Source organism: Chiloscyllium punctatum, chromosome 7, assembly GCF_047496795.1.
Source record: "Chiloscyllium punctatum isolate Juve2018m chromosome 7, sChiPun1.3, whole genome shotgun sequence".
Lineage (NCBI taxonomy): Eukaryota > Metazoa > Chordata > Chondrichthyes > Orectolobiformes > Hemiscylliidae > Chiloscyllium > Chiloscyllium punctatum.
This window is the reverse complement of record NC_092745.1, coordinates 108,916,118-108,938,065: the sequence shown is the minus strand read 5'-3', so window position 1 is coordinate 108,938,065 and position 21,948 is coordinate 108,916,118. Positions and strand designations below refer to the sequence as shown.

Here is a 21,948-nt window from a genome sequence, read left to right as displayed (position 1 = left end):
GGCAGTGAGCCCTGGAACAGCGCACGGGCAGTGAGCCCTGGAACAGCGCACGGGCAGTGAGCCCTGGAACAGCGCACGGGCAGTGAGCCCTGGAACAGCACACGGGGCGTGAGCCCTGGAACAGCACACGGGGCGTGAGCCCTGGAACAGCGCACGGGCAGTGAGCCCTGGAACAGCGCACGGGCAGTGAGCCCTGGAACAGCGCACGGGCAGTGAGCCCTGGAACAGCGCACGGGGAGTGAGCCCTGGAACAGCGCACGGGGAGTGAGCCCTGGAACAGCGCACGGGGAGTGAGCCCTGGAACAGCGCACGGGGAGTGAGCCCTGGAACAGCGCACGGGCAGTGAGCCCTGGAACAGCACACGGGGCGTGAGCCCTGGAACAGCGCACGGGCAGTGAGCCCTGGAACAGCGCACGGGCAGTGAGCCCTGGAACAGCGCACGGGCAGTGAGCCCTGGAACAGCGCACGGGCAGTGAGCCCTGGAACAGCGCACGGGGAGTGAGCCCTGGAACAGCGCACGGGGAGTGAGCCCTGGAACAGCACAGGGGGCGTGAGACTCGAACAGCGCACGGGGAGTGAGCCATGGAACAGCGCACGGGCAGTGAACCCTGGAACTGCAAACGGGCTGTGAGCCCTGGAACAGCACACGGGGAGTGAGCCCTGGAACAGCACACGGGGAGTGAGCCCTGAAACAGCACACGGGGAGTGAGCCCTGAAACAGCACACGGGGTGTGAGCCCTGAAACAGCACACGGGGTGTGAGCCCTGGAACAGCACACGGGGTGTGAGCCCTGGAACAGCACACGGGGTGTGAGCCCTGGAACAGCACACGGGGTGTGAGCCCTGGAACAGCACCCGCGGTGTGAGCCCTGGAACAGCACCCGGGGTGTGAGCCCTGGAACAGCACCCGGGGTGTGAGCCCTGGAACAGCACACGGGCAGTGAGCCCTGGAACAGCGTGTGGGCAGTGAGCCCTGGAACAGCGTGTGGGCAATGAGCCCCGGAACAGCGTGTGGGCAATGAGCCCTGGAACAGCGTGTGGGCAATGAGCCCTGGAACAGCACAGGGGCCGTGAGCCCTGGAACAGCGCACGGGGAGTGAGCCCTGGAACAGCGCACGGGGAGTGAGCCCTGGAACAGCGCACGGGGAGAGAACCCTGGAACAGCGCACGGGGAGTGAACCCTGGAACAGCGCACGGGGAGTGAGCCCTGGAACAGCGCACGGGGAGTGAGCCCTGGAACAGCGCACGGGGAGTGAGCCCTGGAACAGCGCACGGGGAGTGAGCCCTGGAACAGCGCACGGGGAGTGAGCCCTGGAACAGCGCACGGGGAGTGAGCCCTGGAACAGCGCACGGGGAGTGAGCCCTGGAACAGCGCACGGGCAGTGAGCCCTGGAACAGCGCACGGGCAGTGAGCCCTGGAACAGCGCACGGGCAGTGAGCCCTGGAACAGCACACGGGGCGTGAGCCCTGGAACAGCACACGGGGCGTGAGCCCTGGAACAGCGCACGGGCAGTGAGCCCTGGAACAGCGCACGGGCAGTGAGCCCTGGAACAGCGCACGGGCAGTGAGCCCTGGAACAGCGCACGGGGAGTGAGCCCTGGAACAGCGCACGGGCAGTGAGCCCTGGAACAGCGCACGGGCAGTGAGCCCTGGAACAGCGCACGGGCAGTGAGCCCTGGAACAGCGCACGGGGAGTGAGCCCTGGAACAGCGCACGGGGAGTGAGCCCTGGAACAGCGCACGGGGAGTGAGCCCTGGAACAGCACACGGGGAGTGAGCCCTGGAACAGCACACGGGGAGTGAGCCCTGGAACAGCACACGGGGCGTGAGCCCTGGAACAGCACATGGGGTCGTGAGCCCTGGAACAGCAAACGGGCTGTGAGCCCTGGAACAGCACGCGGGGCGTGAGCCCTGGAACAGCGCACGGGGCGTGAGCCCTGGAACAGCGCACGGGGCGTGAGCCCTGGAACAGCGCACGGGCAGTGAGCCCTGGAACAGCGCACGGGCAGTGAGCCCTGGAACAGCGCACGGGCAGTGAGCCCTGGAACAGCGCACGGGCAGTGAGCCCTGGAACAGCGCACGGGCAGTGAGCCCTGGAACAGCGCACGGGCAGTGAGCCCTGGAACAGCGCACGGGGAGTGAGCCCTGGAACAGCGCACGGGGAGTGAGCCCTGGAACAGCGCACGGGGAGTGAGCCCTGGAACAGCGCACGGGGAGTGAGCCCTGGAACAGCCCACGGGGAGTGAGCCCTGGAACAGCGCACGGGGAGTGAGCCCTGGAACAGCGCATGGGGAGTGAGCCCTGGAACAGCGCACGGGGAGTGAGCCCTGGAACAGCGCACGGGGAGTGAGCCCTGGAACAGCGCACGGGGAGTGAGCCCTGGAACAGCACAGGGGGCGTGAGACTCGAACAGCGCACGGGGAGTGAGCCATGGAACAGCGCACGGGGAGTGAGCCCTGGAACAGCGCACGGGGAGTGAGCCCTGGAACAGCACAGGGGGCGTGAGACTCGAACAGCGCACGGGGAGTGAGCCATGGAACAGCGCACGGGGAGTGAGCCATGGAACAGCACACGGGGCGTGAGCCCTGGAACAGCACATGGGGGCGTGAGCCCTGGAATAGCACACGGGGCGTGAGCCCTGGAACAGCACACAGGGGCGTGAGCCCTGGAACAGCACACAGGGGCGTGAGCCCTGGAACAGCGCACGGGTTGTGAGCCCTGGAACAGCGCACGGGCTGTGAGCCCTGGAACAGCGCACGGGCAGTGAGCCCTGGAACAGCGCACGGGCAGTGAGCCCTGGAACAGCGCACGGGCAGTGAGCCCTGGAACAGCGCACGGGCAGTGAGCCCTGGAACAGCGCACGGGGAGTGAGCCCTGGAACAGCACAGGGGGCGTGAGACTCGAACAGCGCACGGGGAGTGAGCCATGGAACAGCGCACGGGCAGTGAACCCTGGAACTGCAAACGGGCTGTGAGCCCTGGAACAGCACACGGGGAGTGAGCCCTGGAACAGCACACGGGGAGTGAGCCCTGAAACAGCACACGGGGAGTGAGCCCTGAAACAGCACACGGGGTGTGAGCCCTGGAACAGCACACGGGGTGTGAGCCCTGGAACAGCACACGGGGTGTGAGCCCTGGAACAGCACACGGGGTGTGAGCCCTGGAACAGCACACGGGGTGTGAGCCCTGGAACAGCACACGGGGTGTGAGCCCTGGAACAGCACCCGCGGTGTGAGCCCTGGAACAGCACCCGGGGTGTGAGCCCTGGAACAGCACCCGGGGTGTGAGCCCTGGAACAGCACACGGGCAGTGAGCCCTGGAACAGCGTGTGGGCAGTGAGCCCTGGAACAGCGTGTGGGCAATGAGCCCCGGAACAGCGTGTGGGCAATGAGCCCTGGAACAGCGTGTGGGCAATGAGCCCTGGAACAGCACAGGGGCCGTGAGCCCTGGAACAGCGCACGGGGAGTGAGCCCTGGAACAGCGCACGGGGAGTGAGCCCTGGAACAGCGCACGGGGAGAGAACCCTGGAACAGCGCACGGGGAGTGAACCCTGGAACAGCGCACGGGGAGTGAGCCCTGGAACAGCGCACGGGGAGTGAGCCCTGGAACAGCGCACGGGGAGTGAGCCCTGGAACAGCGCACGGGGAGTGAGCCCTGGAACAGCGCACGGGGAGTGAGCCCTGGAACAGCGCACGGGGAGTGAGCCCTGGAACAGCGCACGGGGAGTGAGCCCTGGAACAGCGCACGGGGAGTGAGCCCTGGAACAGCGCACGGGGAGTGAGCCCTGGAACAGCGCACGGGGAGTGAGCCCTGGAACAGCGCACGGGGAGTGAGCCCTGGAACAGCGCACGGGGAGTGAGCCCTGGAACAGCGCACGGGGAGTGAGCCCTGGAACAGCGCACGGGGAGTGAGCCCTGGAACAGCACACGGGCAGTGAGCCCTGGAACAGCACACGGGCAGTGAGCCCTGGAACAGCACACGGGCAGTGAGCCCTGGAACAGCGTGTGGGCAGTGAGCCCTGGAACAGCGTGTGGGCAATGAGCCCTGGAACAGCGTGTGGGCAATGAGCCCTGGAACAGCGTGTGGGCAATGAGCCCTGGAACAGCGTGTGGGCAATGAGCCCTGGAACAGCGTGTGGGCAGTGAACCCTGGAACAGCACAGGGGCCGTGAGCCCTGGAACAGCGCACGGGGAGTGAGCCCTGGAACAGCGCACGGGGAGTGAGCCCTGGAACAGCGCACGGGGAGTGAGCCCTGGAACAGCGCACGGGGAGTGAGCCCTGGAACAGCGCACGGGGAGTGAACCCTGGAACAGCGCACGGGGCGTGAGCCCTGGAACAGCGCACGGGGAGTGAACCCTGGAACAGCGCACGGGGAGTGAACCCTGGAACAGCGCACGGGGAGTGAACCCTGGAACAGCGCACGGGGAGTGAGCCCTGGAACAGCGCACGGGGAGTGAGCCCTGGAACAGCGCACGGGGAGTGAGCCCTGGAACAGCGCACGGGGAGTGAGCCCTGGAACAGCGCACGGGGAGTGAGCCCTGGAACAGCGCACGGGGAGTGAGCCCTGGAACAGCGCACGGGGAGTGAGCCCTGGAACAGCGCACGGGGAGTGAGCCCTGGAACAGCGCACGGGGAGTGAGCCCTGGAACAGCGCACGGGGAGTGAGCCCTGGAACAGCGCACGGGGAGTGAGCCCTGGAACAGCACACGCGGTGTGTGCTCTAGAACTGTACACGGGCAGTGAGCCCTGGAACAGCATGTGGGCAGTGAACCCTGGAACAGCGTGAGCAGTGAACCCTGGAACAGCGTGTGGGCAGTGAACCCTGGAACAGCATGTGGGCAGTGAGCCCTGGAACAGCACAGGGGCCGTGAGCCCTGGAACAGCACAGGGGCCGTGAGCCCTGGAACAGCACACGGGGTGTGAGCCCTGGAACAGCACACGGGGTGTGAGCCCTGGAACAGCGTGTGGGCAGTGAACCCTGGAACAGCGTGTGAGCAATGAGCCCTGGAACAGCGCGTGGGCAGTGAACCCTGGAACAGCACAGGGGCCGTGAGCCCTGGAACAGCGCACGGGGTGTGAGCCCTGGAACAGCACACGGGGTGTGAGCCCTGGAACAGCGTGTGGGCAGTGAGCCCTGGAACAGCGTGTGAGCAGTGAGCCCTGGAACAGCGTGTGGGCAGTGAACCCTGGAACAGCGTGTGGGCAGTGAACCCTGGAACAGCGTGTGGGCAATGAGCCCTGGAACAGCGCGTGGGCAGTGAGCCCTGGAACAGCACAGGGGCCGTGAGCCCTGGAACAGCACAGGGGCCGTGAGCCCTGGAACAGCACACGCGGTGTGTGCTCTAGAACTGTACATGGGCAGTAAGCCCTGGAACAGCATACGGGGTGTGAGCCCTGGAACAGCACACGGGCAGTGAGCCCTGGAACAGCACACGGGCAGTGAGCCCTGGAACAGCACACGGGCAGTGAGCCCTGGAACAGCACACGGGCAGTGAGCCCTGGAACAGCACACGGGCAGTGAGCCCTGGAACAGCACACGGGCAGTGAGCCCTGGAACAGCACACGGGCAGTGAGCCCTGGAACAGCACACGGGCAGTGAGCCCTGGAACAGCACACGGGCAGTGAGCCTGGAACAGCACACGGGGTGTGAGCCCTGGAACAGCACACGGGGTGTGAGCCCTGGAACAGCACACGGGGTGTGAGCCCTGGAACAGCACACGGGGTGTGAGCCCTGGAACAGCACACGGGGTGTGAGCCCTGGAACAGCACACGGGGTGTGAGCCCTGGAACAGCACACGGGGTGTGAGCCCTGGAACAGCACACGGGCAGTGAGCCCTGGAACAGCACACGGGCAGTGAACCCTGGAACAGCACACGGGCAGTGAACCCTGGAACAGCACACGGGCAGTGAACCCTGGAACAGCACACGGGCAGTGAGCCCTGGAACAGCACACGGGCAGTGAGCCCTGGAACAGCACACGGGCAGTGAGCCCTGGAACAGCACACGGGCAGTGACCCCTGGAACAGCTTGTGTGCAGTGACCCCTGGAACAGCACACGGGCAGTGAGCCCTGGAACAGCACACGGGCAGTGAGCCCTGGAACAGCACACACGGGCAGTCCGCAGGTTGCAAGCCATGGCACAAAGTGGGTAAGCAGCCCTGGAGCAATGAGGGCAGCAAATGGGTGCTTACCCAGCCCGGTGCAGGGAAGGCAGTCATGGAACCTATCTTGGAGCAGCGGAGTGCCGGTATGGAGCAGACTGGAGGCTTGGAGTGGAGCAGGGATGGTTAGGTTCAGGTTTGGTGAGAGCGGACAGGCCTGTACTGAACTGCTACAATGTAATGTTTAATTGAAATTATTTACCTTACTGTAATGTCGGTGATATCTTCCTTCTAACTTATTTTTAAACTCTGTACAGTAACGTAACTACTTTTTATTCTTCTGCTGTATCTGAGATCAAACCTAGGTTCTTGTACCTCAGATGGCGCCATAGGAATGCAGACATTGTAAAAGCCTTTCACTGTACTCCTACAATGGACTACACATGACAATAAAGGATATTCTATTCTATTTTATTCATTGGGGGTATATGGACTGACAAAACTGTTAGCAGTGAACAAAATTGCTCAGGAACCATAGTATTGATTTATGCCTTGTTTCTTTTCATTTCCTTTCAAGTCCATGAAATTGAAACAAAAAGAATTGTTATATGATGACTTGTTGAAATATCATCTCACTCTGCAAAGATCCAATGATTTGTCAGGATAACCATTCTTTATTACTGTCAGTTATATTGATCCAACAGTGATCATAATCATTATGACATTATCAGTTCAGTTAGCATCCCTCTAATCTTTGAATCAAAAGATTGAGAGTTCATCCCCAGCCCAGAGAGCTGAGCACGAAAATCTAGGCTGTGAAGAATGAGCTCTGTCAGCAGCATTGAATATTGAATGAGTGAAAAAACTAAAGCCATACCTATCGTGGGAAAAACATTCAGGACACAATCTGCTGTCATCCTGTTGTCTTTGCCAATATGTATCCCTCAACCAGCATCATCCAAACTTAGAACAGTACAGCACAGTCCAGGCTCTTCAGTCCTCTATGTTGTGCCGACCTTTTATCCTACTCTAAGATCAAACTGATTTTCATGCCTTTCATTGTACTATCTTCCATGCACCCATCCAAGAGTTGCTTAAATGTCCCTAATGTATCTGACGCTAATACCACTGCTGGCAAAGCATTCCACACATCTACCACTCAATGTAAAGAACCTGCCTCTGACATCTCCCTCAACCTTCCTCCAATCACCTTAAAATTTTGTCTCCTCTGATAGCCATTCCTGCTCTGGGAAAAAAAGTCTCTGGTTATCCACTCTATCTATGCCTCTCATCAGCTTGTACACCTCTATCAAGTAACCGCTCATCCTTCTTCACTCCAGTGAGAAAAACCCTAGCTCCCTCAACCTTTTTTCATAAGACATGCTCTCCAGCCCAGGCAGCATCCTGGTAAATCTCCTCTATATCCTTGCTATAATGAGGTGACCCAAACTGAACACAATATTCTAAGTGTGATCTAACCAGAGCTGTCTAGAGCTGCAGCATAACCTCGCGACTCTTAAACTCAATCCCCTTGCTGATGAAAACCAACACACCATTTGTCTTCTTGACAACTCTATCAACTCGTGTGGCAACTTTGAGGGATCTATGGACATGGACACCAAGATCCCTCTGCTCCTCCACACTACCAAGAATTCTGTCTTTAACCCTGTAATCTGCATTCAGATTCAACCTTCCAAAATGAATCACTTCACACTTTTCCAGATCGAACTTCATCTACTACTTTTCAGCCCAGCTCTACATCCTGTCGCTATCCCATTGCAACCTACAACAGCTCACCACACTATCCACAACCCCACCAACCTTTGTGTCATCAGCAAACTTACTCACCCACCCTACCACTTCCTCATCCAAGTCATTTATAAAAATCACAAAGAGCAGAGGTCCCAGAACAGATCCCTGTGGAACATCACTGGTCACTGAGCTCCAGGCTGAATACTTTCTGTCCACCACCACCCTCTTCTATGCGCCAGCCAATTCTGTATCCAGACAGCCAAATTTCCCTGTATCCCATGTGTCCTTACTTTTTGAATAAGCCTACTGTGAGGAACCTTTTCAAATGTCTTGTTAAAGTCCATGTACACCACATCCACTGCTCTACTTTCATTAATTAGCTTTGTCACAAACAAAAAGAATTCAGCATGTCCCTCACAAAGCCATGCTGACAATCTCTAATCAAGCTATGATTTTCTAAGTGGTCATAAATCCTGTCTCTCAAAGTCCTCTCCAATAATTTGCCCACCACTGATGTAAGACTAATTGGTCTATAGTTCCCAGGATTATATCATTCCTTTTCTTGAACAAGAGAATAACATTTGCTGCCCTCCAATCATCTGGTACTACTCCAGTAGATAGTGAGGATGCAAAGATCATCACCAAAGGCGCAGCAATCTCTTTCCTCGCTTCCTGTAGTAATGTTGGGTATATCCTGTCTGGCCAAGGGGACTTATCTATCCTTATGTTTTTCAAAATTGTCAGCACATCCTCCTTCTTAACATCAACCTGTTTGAGCATATCAGCCTGTTTCACACTGTCCTCACAAATGACAAGTTCCCTCTCACTAGTGAATACTGAAGCAAACTGTTCATTAAAGACCTCCCCTACCCTCTTCCAACTCCAGGCACAGGTTCCCTCCACTATCCCTGATTGGCCCTACCCTCACTCTAGCCATTGTGTTGTTCCTCACAAACGTGGAGATTCCCTTAGGATTTTCCTTAACCCTACCCACTAAAGCTTTTTCATGACCCCTTCTCGCTGTCATAAGTCCATTCTTAAGTTCCTTCCTGGCTACCTTTTAACCCCCTAAAGCCTTGTCTGATCCTCGCCTCCTCAACCATAAGTAAGCTTCCTTCTTCCTCTTGACTAGATGTTCCACATTCTTGTCACCCACAGATCTTTCAACCTACCATCCCTTCCTTGCCTCAGTGGGACAAACCTGTCCAGCATTATCAGCAAGCGCCTTCTGAACAACCTCCACATCTCTGTCGTGCATTACCCTGAGAACATCTGTTCCGAAATTAGGCGCCTCTGCTCCTGTCTAATCGCATTGTGATTTTCCCTCTCCAATTAAATACTTTCCCATACTGTCTGTTCCTATCCCTCTCCAATGAGTAAAGCAAAGGTCAGGAAGTTGCGATCAATATCACCAATATGCTCTCCCACAGCGAGATTGGACACCTGGTATGGTTTGTTGCCAAGCACCGAATCAAAATAAAGCAGGTTTTATTTGGTCACTATGATGTTACTCTTTGTTGAAGCTTGCTGTGACCAAATTAGCTGCCACGTTGCTTATATTCCAACTTCAAAAATACTTAATTGGCAGTAAATTGTGATGAGATATCCCGAGGTCACGGAAAGATTCTGTGTAAGTGCATTTCTTTCTTGAGAAATTGCAGTTTGCAACTTAAAGCCACAGTACCATTAGAGGAATTGTTACAGTGATCTGTATTATTGGAACTATCCCCTCATCAGACCTTATACAAAGTCAGAGGTCTGTGTAGAGGACCCAGCGAAAACCACTCGTGCATCTGAAGCGAGGTTAGAATAATACCAAAAAAGTAATCGTTCCTTTTCTGAAACTTTCTAGTTATCTAGCTTCTTGAAACCCCATGAATTGGGACTGTACTAATGAATGATAGCATTGCCTTCATCAATCTCTGACATGTAAGTATTGAATAATAGAGCATTAATCACTACAATGTTACTCTGTTTTCTGAACACTTACAGATACAATTCAGTTGGGAATGTTCAGCCTCAATTATTATTGCCCCTGGACAGTAATAAAGCAGCTGTTGGAATCTAGATGTAAACATGGGTAGATGGAACACAGCAAGTGGTAAAAGGCAGTTGAATTATAATGTTTGCACACATACAACATATTGAAATCAGGTGTTAGTGAATGGTTGAGCATGTTTCTTCGGCTTGGTAAATCATCACTAACACCCACAAACTTTACATTGCTAACCCAATGCAATAAGGTGCTGGATTTCCTTTTCTACAAGTGAACACATGGCATTTATTTCCCTTTCTTTGGTCAAGATGCTTGACTATATAATTAAAAATTAAGTGTATGGACAGGAAAGAGACTGCTAGTGACCTCTGCTGCTTGTCCAGCATCAGACAGCTAACCTTTCTTTAATTTATTAACTTGAAATGAAAGTTATTCTGGCATAATGTGCTATTTTTAAAGCATGTCCATGACTAAATCTATGTAATATTCTGAGGAAGGTAATGAAGGATCTGCCTGCAAACACTGGAAGGATACTACAGCTCAGAACGCTTCATGTAAGTGAGGCAGCATTGCAACAACAACACATGCCTGCACTTACTGCCTTCACCAGCAAGAGCTCACAAGAGTCCACCCTACTGTTCAGGTGCTGCTGGCTTCTGAAATCTACTGTTAGTCATAGAGAATCACTTATAAAATTCACAAAACAAAGCTTGTGAGGTGGTGCCACAGTTAAATTAGTCCAAACACTGTAAGAGGAAATGGGCAAAGATATTAGCTCTAAGAAAAAAAACACAAGATAAGAAAGGAGCAAATTATACATGGCCAAGTTCATCAGTTTGGGGAAGTAGATTTAAAATAAATCACTCTGTCTGCACTTACTCTTGGAGAATCTTACTATCAGTCGTTTGTGGGAATCCAAAATCCATCAACTCATCCAAAAGTTCATAGACAATAACAAAGTTATCGCGGATACTTTCTTCCTCCACCTCTTTAAAATATTCTGTGAAAACCTGAGGGTGACACAAGTTAGAACCTTCAGAATGATTATCAAATGGTGTCAAAAGAACAATGACTGAAGAGATAAGTGGTTAGTCAGGAGGCAATCATTATTTTCATAGAGTGGGGGGAGCGGAAACAGACAAACACGAAATGGGAAAGAAGGTGGGTTTAGTTTGGAGCGTCAAATAGAGGGATTGGGGTAAACAGAGGCTCAGAGGTGCTTGGCTGCACACACTGGGGGACAAAAGGACATATGGGGAAGCCACATGGTGTCGGCAGTTGATGAATGCATTACACTGGTCAGCACGCACTGATGATTATCCACTTTCCATGATGGGAATTCAGCATTGGAGAGGGCACACAATATGCAGCAGTGAATTAGTTGCCTGTTTTATATCCCTCCCCAGTGCTCCAGAAATCCATTCTACACTGTTCAGCCAACCTGTTTCTGAGGACCTGAAACGTTAACTCTAATGCCTCTTTAGCCAGACCTGCAGAGCTTTTTCAGCAACTACTGTTTTGTTTCAGATTTACAGCATCCACAGTTCTTTTGGTTCTTAATATTTAACTCACTGCCACATCTCTTGGGCATGTCCGCCTTGAAGAAGTTCTGTTCCTCCCTCTGACAGGAATTCCGCTCCAGTTTTATTTCCTGTCCGCTGACATTAACTTCACTGTCACTCCTGATGTTTGACCAGGTATTTGCTAAACCTTATTTCCATAGCCACATCACACTCTTCAGTGACTAAACCTGATGAAAGAACTGTGCTCTGAAAGCTGGTGCTTCCAATTAAACCTGCTGGACTATAACCTGGTGTTGTGTCATTTTTAACTTCAGTGACTACCTCTGGCTCAGACTCACCTCAAGTGGATTCCAAATGAAGTTTCATCCATTGTGCTTTGAATCCACCCAGGATCACAAGTATCTCTGTGATGTTAGGCATTCCACAGACAGTTGCTCTCACCACATCCTGAGATCCACACTCAGTGCCATGCAGTGTCACTTACACACACACACTCTTGACCTCTCTCTCCAACAGCATCACACTGACTCAGGGCTGCACCAGTCCGCAGTTCCACTTCATCCTCTAGTTCATTCGCCACGCTAAGTAGAAACTTTTCCTTTTCCTTTCAGGCATCAAGGGCCACAATTTGCAACAACTCAGAGGTACACATCACCCTCTGGAGTCTTCCTCCACTTCCCTTCCTCCTGACTGTATCCCTTCTCCCAACCCCAACTCCTGTCAGGTATTCACCATTCCTCCTATCCTTCCGTTCTCCGATGCTGAACGGTCTGTATTCAGCAAGGGTCTCAGCTTTATCCTTCTGCATCCCCACCTTAATGAACTTTGGGCATGACGTCAAACTCTCCTTGTCATCCTTTCCCTGTCCCATAGACCCCTTTGCCCAGTTCCAACACTCTCCCTCCACCTGGACCCCTGCCTCTGGCCTTTTACCTGCACTTGATCTGTTCATTGGGAACTGTCAAAGTAACATTGGTCGCCTCAATTTCTCTGCCACCCCTTCACCCAATCCACCTATCTCCCTCTGAACTGACTGCATTCTGTGTGCTCAGATGCAACTCTGACTTTGTTATTAAGCCTGTCGATAAGGGTGGTGCTGTTGTAGTCTGGCGTACTGACCTTTACATTGCAGAGGCTGAGCACCAGCTCTCAGATACCTCCTCCTATCTCCCCTGGACCATGACCCCACCATGACACATCAGGCCACTGTGTTGTCACTGACCTAATTTCATCCGGTGATCTCTCCCCCACTGCCTCCAAGCTGATAGTCCCACAGCCCATCACAGCTTACTTCTACCTCCTTCCAAAAATCCACAAACAGGACGGCCCAGACAGACCCATTGTTTCAGCTTGCTCCTCATCTCTTCCTTCCTTGACTCAGTCTTTTCCTCCTGATCCAGTCCCTGCTGATGCACATCCACTTTACACCAGTTTCTAAATTTCCAGGCACCAGCTACCAGCTCTTTTCCACAGATGCACAATCCCTTTACACATCCATCCCCCATGTGGATGGTCTCAGGGCTCTCCACATCTTCCTGGAGCAAAGGCCTGATCTGTCCCCATACACCACCCCCTTCCTCCATTGGCCAAACTCATCCTAACCATCAACAACTTCTCTTTTACCTCCTCTCTTTTTCTTCAGGTCAGAGGGATGGCCATGGATACCAGCATGGGCCCCAGTCATGCCTCTTTGTGGGGAATGTGGAACATTCCTTGTTCCAATCCTTTTCCTGCGCCCAACCACAACTCTTTCTCTGATATATCAATCACATCATCACTACTCTCTTGTCCAGAAGTGGAAAGGTGCATTGATTTCACTTCCAATTTCCACCCCGCCCTTACTTTCACCTTGTCTACCTCTGACTCCTCCCTTCCCTTCCTCAACATCTCTGTTTCCATTTCTGGGGAAAGACTGGCCACTAATATCCACTGTAAACCACTGACTCCCACAGCTACCTGCACTATACATCCACGCCCCTGCTTCCTGTAAAGATTCAATTCCATTCTCCTTGTTCCTCTGTCTCCATCGGCTATGTTCTGATGAGGCCAACTTCGACAAGGGAGCCTCCAAAATGTCCAGCTTTTTCCTCAATCAAGGATTCCCCAGCACTGTAGTTGATAGGGCCCTCAACTGGGTCCGACCCATCTCCCGCAATTCCATCCTCACCCCCTCTCTTCAGTCCCGCAACAACGATAGGTTTCTGCCTACCATCCCACCAGCATCCACATCCAGAAGACCACTAGCCATCATTTCTGCCATCTCCAGAGAGATGCCACGACCAAACCCTTCCCTCATTTGTCCACCTACCCCAGAGACCATTCCCTCTGGGATACCCTAGTCCACTCCTCTTTCACTCCCTACACCCCCCCCCTCCCCACCCCCACAGCCCCATGGCACCTTCTGCTGCAATCACCGAAGGTGTAACACCTGCCTGTTTACTCTACTCCCCTGTCAGTGTCCACGGGCCCAAATATACCTTCCAGGTAAAGCAGCACTTTATTTGCACTTTTCACAATCTAGTCTCCTGCATTTGCTGCTCACAATGTTCCCTGAAACGTTCCGCAAGTAGGTGGCCTGTCTCCCCAGTGTAGAGGAGACCACAATGGATGCAGCGGATGCAGTAAATGATGTGTGTGGAGGTGCAGGTGAATTTGCAATGGATATGGAAGGATCCATTGGGGCCTTGGAGGGAGGTGAGGGGGGAGGTGTGGGCGCAAGTTTTGCATTTCTTGCAGTTGCAGGGGAAGGTGCCGGGAGTGGAGGTTGGGTTGGTGGGGGGGGTGTGGACCTGATTGCAGGGGAAGGTGCCAGGAGTGGAGGTTGGGTTGGTGGGGGGGGGGGGGGTGTGGACCTGATTGCAGGGGAAGGTGCCGGGAGTGGAGGTTGGGTTGGTGGGGGGTGTGGACCTGATTGCAGGGGAAGGTGCCAGGAGTGGTTGCAGGGGAAGGTTTAAACCACTCCCAGCACCTTCCCCTGCAACCGCAAGAAATGCAAAACTTTGGCCCACACCTCCCCCCTCACCTCCCTCCAAGGCCCCAGTGGACCCTTCCATATCCGTCTCAAATTCACCTGCACCTCCACACACATCATTTACTGTATCCGCTGCACCCGATGTGGTCTCCCCTACATTGGGGAGACAGGCCGCCTACATGCGGAACGTTTCAGGGAACACCTCTGGGACACCCGCACCAACCAACCAATCACCCCGTGGCTGAACACTTTAACTCACCCTCCCACTCTGCCAAGGACATGCAGCTCCTTGGCCTCCTCCATCACCAGACCATGGCAACACGACGCCTGGAGGAAGAGCGCCTTATCTTCCGCCGAGGAACCCTCCAACCACAAGGGATGAATGTAGATTTCTCCAGCTTCCTCATTTCCCCTCCCCCACCTTACCTCAGTCCCCGGATTCAACACCGCCCTGTTGACCTGCAATCTTCTTCCCGACCTCTCCGTCCCCAACCCCTCTCCAGCCTATCACCCTCACCCTCACCTCCTTCCACCTATCGTATTCCCAGCACCCCTCCCCCAAATTCCACACCTTTTATCTCAGCCTGCTTGGCACACCAGCCTTATTCCTGTAGCAGGGCTTATGCCCGAAACGTCGATTCTCCTGCTCCTCGGATGCTGCCTGGCCTGCTGCGCCTTTCCAGCACCACACTTTTCAACTGTAGCTATCAATAGTCTCCATTAATAGCTATTCACCCTTCCAGCCAGATCATTATCTATTCATTTATCTGTCCAACTATTCTCTCTCTTTGGACTCTATCCCTACCTATCGTTTCCTCCTTACTCCCTCCCTCAATCCTACCTTTTGCACATAAACCAACATTTTCCTCGCTACCATCAGTTCTGAGGAAGGGTCACCAGACTTAAAAAGTTAACTCTGATTTCCCTTCACAGACGCTGCTAGATCTGCTGAGTTTTCCCAGCAACTTCTGTTTTTGTTTCTGTGTCTGAGAATGTTGAAAGCACAGGTGAAGTCACATGATGAGAAATGAAGGCACAATGACTCAGCACAGTTAAGTCTCGGTTTGCAAAATCTTGCCCAGAATTGTGAATTGCTTTCCCAGGCACAGCTACAAGCATCCCAGGGAACAAAATAGAACTTCACGTCTGCGTGTCTCAGTCTGGGAGCAAACCCAGGGAATATTAGCAAAGCAATGCTAAAATCCAGATATTACTGTAGGAGGATGGGAGGTTGTGAGGAAACCAGTAAAGATTTGGAGCACAGAATGAACCTGCAGGGGGCAGACATTATTAATTTAAACTTGAAAAGTCATTTGGTTAATTTCAGTTGTTCAATCTTTAATTTACATTAACTGCACTGAATTGGCAAATGCGTTGGGCTAGATTGGTCACTTAACAGGAAGGTTCAGGCCAGATAAAAAAAAGGACAGAAACAAATTGGTGCAAGGCAGAGGGAAGCTGAGAGTTGAAAAGTGTGGTGCTGGAAAAAGCACAGCAGGTCAGGCAGCACCCGAGGAGCAGGAGAGTCGACGTTTCGGGCAAAAGCCCTTACAAGGAGTAAGAAAAACACTGGGAGTGCAAGGATTTTGCACACAGGTATTCAGTATTCAGCAGCTATGTATTACCAGCTCAGAAAATCATTTAAATCCGACTTGCTTTGATTTATAAATGATACTGAAATCTCTCTGTTCCACAGACAGATTGTAACACATTCAGTTCTACTTGAGAGAGATAGGTGACAAAGGGAAAGGAATAATATTTATGGAGGTCTGAGCAAATGTAGTGTGATTGACTGTCATACTAAAATGATTAAACATGACATGATCAGGTAGCATGTGATGCAATGTTCAAAGTTGCCAAGCAAAGTTTAATACCAACCCATTTTCCTATCAAGTGACATGCAAAGGCATGAGCCAGATGGAATTCCTGCTGCTGAGAATGAAGCTAACACTGCCAAGGAGGGAAATGAGGTGAAGGTGACTGAGACCACTGTGACAACATTAAAACGTAGTTAGAGGCCTGACAAGTGCAGTCAAACCTTGTAGCTGAGAATTGGAAAAGCATGCCCTCTGACAGACCATGGCAGAGCAAAGAGTACCAAGGCTGAACTGAAGGAAAGAACATTCTTAAAAAGTCTTTGTCATCCTGAGTTCTCCATATATAGTCAGGCCTGACCCATAACACAATGATCTCCACCCCAGACAGGGTGAGGAGACAGTTTTCAAATCCAACCCAGTTGGAATGGAGATTGAACGTTGTGCTGTTGGCACCAATCTGATCCATGCCAATTGTCCAGCCAAAGCAGCCAAACTGCCACCAAAAGTATCCAAACTGCTATGGCAACAGGAACAGTTACACGCTGGCTGTAGCCTGGAAACATGAAAAGTGATGGTAGAGCTAAGTTCTTTCTATCATATGGAAGACCAGGCATCTGTCCCTCTCTTACCACCTGCCATTAGAGTATGTAAGAAGGACTTTCAAGTTGATGCTCAATTGGTTGACCATATTATGAATACAGAGGAACCTCGATTATCCGAAGGCAATGGGCGGGCAGTTTTTTGTTCGGATAATTGATTATTTGGATAATTGATTTGACCTTAAACAAAGGAAGCCATATTGAGCATAATTGCATTAAAAAGCATGTTTACAGTTTTTATTTCATTCAATCACTAAAATTTGTAGAAACACTGAATATCGCTTAAAAATTCATGATATTTTGCAAATCACAGCACCTTTTATGTAAATAAAATTAATTAAGGTGGAAGTCGGTTATTATTTTTCAAAGAAAATATCTAGCTGCTGTTGCATGAGGTGCTGATGTCTTTTATTTTGCAAATATTTAACAAAGATGCATCAATTTAACTTCATTGACTTCACCTTGTGCTTCATACCACTCCAGGAAAAGTCGCAAACTGTCGATAACTTCGTTAATGGGGACTGCAGGCGATGCTGGTATCTGATTTTCCTTACCATCCATGGCAGTCCGTACTTTCCTGTTGTTCTTCCATGACTATGTTGATAATCTGATCAGTGCTGAGGGTCTCTGTTCTGATATCGATAAATTTCTCAATCGCTGGTCTTGTTTCCTGATGTCAGACACTGGTGCTATCCCAGTGTTGTACTCTTGTGTGATCTTTGATGCTTTTTCACCTCAATCCAGACGCTGTAAAATCTTGCTTTTATGTTCAATTGTCACTGCTGTCCACTTTCTCTTCACAGACATAGTAAATATAACAATTTGTTCGCTTATAACAGACACGTACTTGGAACAAAGTCATCGAGGGAATGAAGCCACCACTGATTTTGTCACGCATTTAAATCCTTCAGCATGTCAGTCATTTTTATGTGTTAAATTTATTTTAACACTGATACAATTGACTGGCTGAGATTGCTGTATCAGAGTCATTAGCACATCCTTTTGCAATGTTTGCACATCTTCAGTGCAGGCAATCCAAATTCATTTTTACTCATTTTAAGATGAGATGGTCGCACCATTGTCAGTAACACCTCTTTGCTGTAACAGTTTTATCGGACCTTCAGATCTTGTTTGGATAATCCAATTTTCGGATAATTGATGTTCAGATAATCAAGGTTCCTCTGTACAACTTCCCTGGCCAACAAATCCAAGAATGGGACTTGAACCCAAAGTTAGATCCAAGGACTCTACCTATTTCTTAAATAGGCTCCCAAAAAACAAATACGGTGGATGCTGGAAATTTTAAATACAAAAAACATAATGTTGGAAATCATTTCGGATTTTGTCTCAAATAGGCCTGGTATGCCCTCTCCATGAAAATTTCAAAACCCCACTTCCAATATTGAAATTCAGCACCAGCTTCTCACCAGAAGGTCCTGAGAATTGCTGTTGCCATGGCAGCAAAATCAGGCACCTCTCTTTTGCCTTACCATTTACATCTCATGATGGACAAGGGCTGTCTGATGTGGTTGGGGAAAAAGGTTCGGATTGAAATCATTTTGGGTGATGTGATAGTGACAGCAAAAGAGTCACATTAGTTCCTGTGAGCCCAAGGGAAAATTGAGATTGAGTCAGGCCAAACCAGTCCACTTAAGGTGCTGTTTTCTAATGTTGGAATGCGAATATAGTGAACCTGGGTTTGCTTCGTATGACAAAATGGCAGGTCAGGCTGGGGTGGAAACTGGTCCTCATTATGCCAAAGTTCCTGGCGGAATACAGAGGCAAAAAGGTACAATTCCAGGCTGCCAACAGTCCACACTGCCATATTGAGAAAAGTGGCTGCCTCGGCATCTCCAGCACCCAGCACAAACATGTGTGATAACAGGAATCCAATGGCTATCCTGTAGCCACTACTCTCCAGGATATCTGCAATGCATCAATTCTGAGCTTCGTGCTTCTTGGATTTTAACTGCTCCACTACTGATGGCTTGCCAAGGTCCCAAGTTCTGGAATATCCTTCATCAACATCTCTGCCTCTTTACTTCACTTTCTTCCTTCAAGATATCCCTTTGAAAGTTATCTCTTTGACTAATCTTGTGTCCAACTGTCCTAACAGTGTCCAATTTTGCCTCACTCTATTGTGAAGCACCTTGAAAAATTTTAATGCACTGAAGATACTACATAGGTTGCTGCTGTACCCCTGCCACATATTCACCTGCCTGCACTGGAGCTGGCACTGGGCAAACAATGCTCACAATTACTTACATGTAGCCTAACTGCAACAGGCCTTTGTTAGTTTACTGAGGAGCTGAGAGTTGTTGGGACATTCCTCCCAGGACTGCTGCACTCCTGTGGACCGCATGTAGCCAGCCCATTTGAACACTCTCGCCCCATTCCTGCTCTCCTTTCCTCACACGATTTATCCAGAAGCCAAGGTCAATGAGACATCTGCACCAAAGTAGAGATTCCTAAACCGGGCAGCTGAGTCTAGAGGTACAACAGGAGTCCACAGCTCACTGCAAATATTGAAATAAGGGCGTAGGTGTAATTATAAAGGAGGTATAGACTTTTGACTTTGAGAAAGCATTACCCATTCTACATCTAAAAATGGGAAAATCAAAACTTGAGTTTCTACGTAAGAATTCATTCAGTCTGACTCAATGTATAAGTCCAAGGCTAAGGTCGTACAGAACTCTAACCTACTTTTGATATTACGAGAACACTGATTACTGAATGACACTCACCTGAATAATTTTATATAAAAATGCAAAAACTAGCACTGCGTTTGCATTTTTCTTTGTCACTGCTACCACTTGGTGTTCAAGGTTAAAGAACTTAAATTGCAGAACCACATCATAACAATTATAATACTTAATTGACCAGTCTATTAAACCAAATCAAAAATGTCAAAAGTAATTGCAGCAGGACCTGAATCAGAACTTGATTTAATTCACTTTGCAATATTCTTTAGATGATACAGTTTATACATTTTGGGATTTATTTTGAGTTTTCTGTTAAATTCATATACTAAGGCAAATATATTCCATAATAAAGAGTGAGAAATTATTGTAGCCAACTGAACATTTAAATTCAAATATGTTTTTTATGTCTGCCATTTTAAACACAAGTATTATTTGACTCCAATGTCAAAAGAGTAGCCAGAGAAAAACAGCAAGTAAAGCATTATCCACTGATATGGTCAACTGCAATGTTTGGTCAGCACAATTAAAAAACTATTTTTGATTTATGAATTAAATTCGAAATTTAATATCCCGGTCTTTAATCTCATATAGGTACTTACATGTTAAACAGCTGGTTGAATCCTTGCCCACCACCCCTGATTCAAATGCACCCCAATTTGGAAGATTCATTGCCTGGATCTAATGGCCCTATATGTACAAAAACACAGGGAGACAGTGAGGTCTGCAGATGCTGGAGAACAGAGTCGAGAGTGTGTTGCTGGAAAAGCATAGCAGGTCAGGCAGCATCTGAAGAGCAGGCTGCAGCCTGAAACATCGATTCTCCTGCTCCTCGGATGCTGCCTGACCTGCTGTGCTTTTCCAGCAACACACTCTCGAATCTGTACAAAAACACAACTGACTCTCCAGCTGCATACCATTGTGTAGTGGCAGCAGTAATTCCAACTGCCCCACTGCTATATACTGCCATTTCCTGCCTCCTCTTCTAGTTACAGACTACCATGGGATCTCTGGTTCCAGATGGGCACTGCTAATAGCATATCCATCCATTGTCCCCAGGTGAACAGCGTATAAACTAGCTGATAATCTTATCTAATAAAAACACTAGATATCCTCTGGCTAATCCTCCTGTGGGTAAGAAGATGCTATAACTTGCTTATCCTTAGAGGGCTGCAATACAAATTGACTCACAGACTCACTCCAATTACCCATTATCAGTGCAATCGACGGGGGTGTAAGTTATCAAAGATAAACCATGTTGGTAAACAGAGTAGGATTCCACAATCCTCTCTGCTGAGGATACAGTAAATATCTCCCTCACACACTGCACTAAATCAATGGGCTACAAAAGAGTTTGCCACCACTTGAAAGGATACAATATAAGTTGTTGTGCCTTATCCAGAGGAAGTGAACATGTCCGTGGATGAGGAACGGGGAACTCATCCCCTCATCCTCCTTCTGCATCAACATCGGTAGGAAGTAGTCAATTTCATTCATGTCTACATCACCCTTGTAGTTTCTGCATATTAGAACCTGACAAAAAAAAACAAAGAAACCTTAAGAACTGTACATGTTATGAACATGACTGACAAAACGTATTTAACATCTGCAACAAATAAATTATAATTCAAGAGGGTCATGAAACAATAAAACACAGAGATTGTTTGATCCAGCATGCAAATATTGGCTTTGGATTCTTTTTTCAATTATTTCTATATATGAAGAAAGAAAATGAAAACACGTCTCTCCTTCCCCTGTCTATCAAGCACTAATGTATTGAAAGACTCCAAGGTTTCCACCTCCAAGTCATTTCAAAGCCCACTCTACATGTCACAATTATAGGATAATGGCTAATGTCAATTCATGTCAGATATCCTAGTGCCATAACATGTACCATACGTGGAGTTCAAGATTGTGAGCATAGAATACTTATTTGACCTTGATCAATGTGACCACATCATTGAGATTGATCAAAATGAGCTTGAATCATGACTTGGATCAAATAACCCCAGTGGAAGTCTAGTGTAGCTTATCAGAAATTCAGTCCTGATCCTAGACATATCATTTTGAATGAAGTTTATAATTGTTCATTCTTAAATGTCCATTTTAGAAAAAAAGTAAGCAAACATCCAAAATATAGACAGCAGGCTGCATTTCCAATCGATACAAGTTACACCTTTCCTCCACTGGATTCTCTGTGCTTCAAAAAAGAACCATTAAATATGGGGGGGGGGGGGAAAGCAACATCATTGAGAACAGGGATCAACATGGGCAGTTCAACTATGTTATCACCTTTTTCTTAAAAGGGAACTAGATCATTTTGTTAAACACACTGGGTAGGATTTAATGGCATCCCCTATAGTTGTGGGGAAGCATTTAAATCAGGCCGGAGGGCAGTGGGAGGGGGGGGCCTCCCCACAACCTTCCTGGTACTGTCTGATTTCTTCCTCAGTGCGAAGGTGTATGGATGGCAAACACACCCCATGCCAACTG

At 50.1% G+C, this 21,948-nt stretch overlaps 1 protein-coding gene across 1 annotated transcript in view; it reads right to left on the bottom strand.

Annotated features, from left to right (window-relative positions):
* Positions 1–21,948, bottom strand: part of LOC140480029 (AP-1 complex subunit mu-1-like) — a 72,963-nt gene that overhangs the window by 31,671 nt on the left and 19,344 nt on the right. Inside the window, exons 2-4 of the mRNA XM_072574563.1 lie at positions 20,832–20,988; positions 19,501–19,568; positions 10,726–10,856 (exon numbers count right to left, since the gene is read on the bottom strand). Of these exons, the coding sequence (XP_072430664.1) occupies positions 10,726–10,856; positions 19,501–19,568; positions 20,832–20,988 (356 nt within the window). The remainder of the gene's footprint in view (positions 1–10,725; positions 10,857–19,500; positions 19,569–20,831; positions 20,989–21,948) is intronic.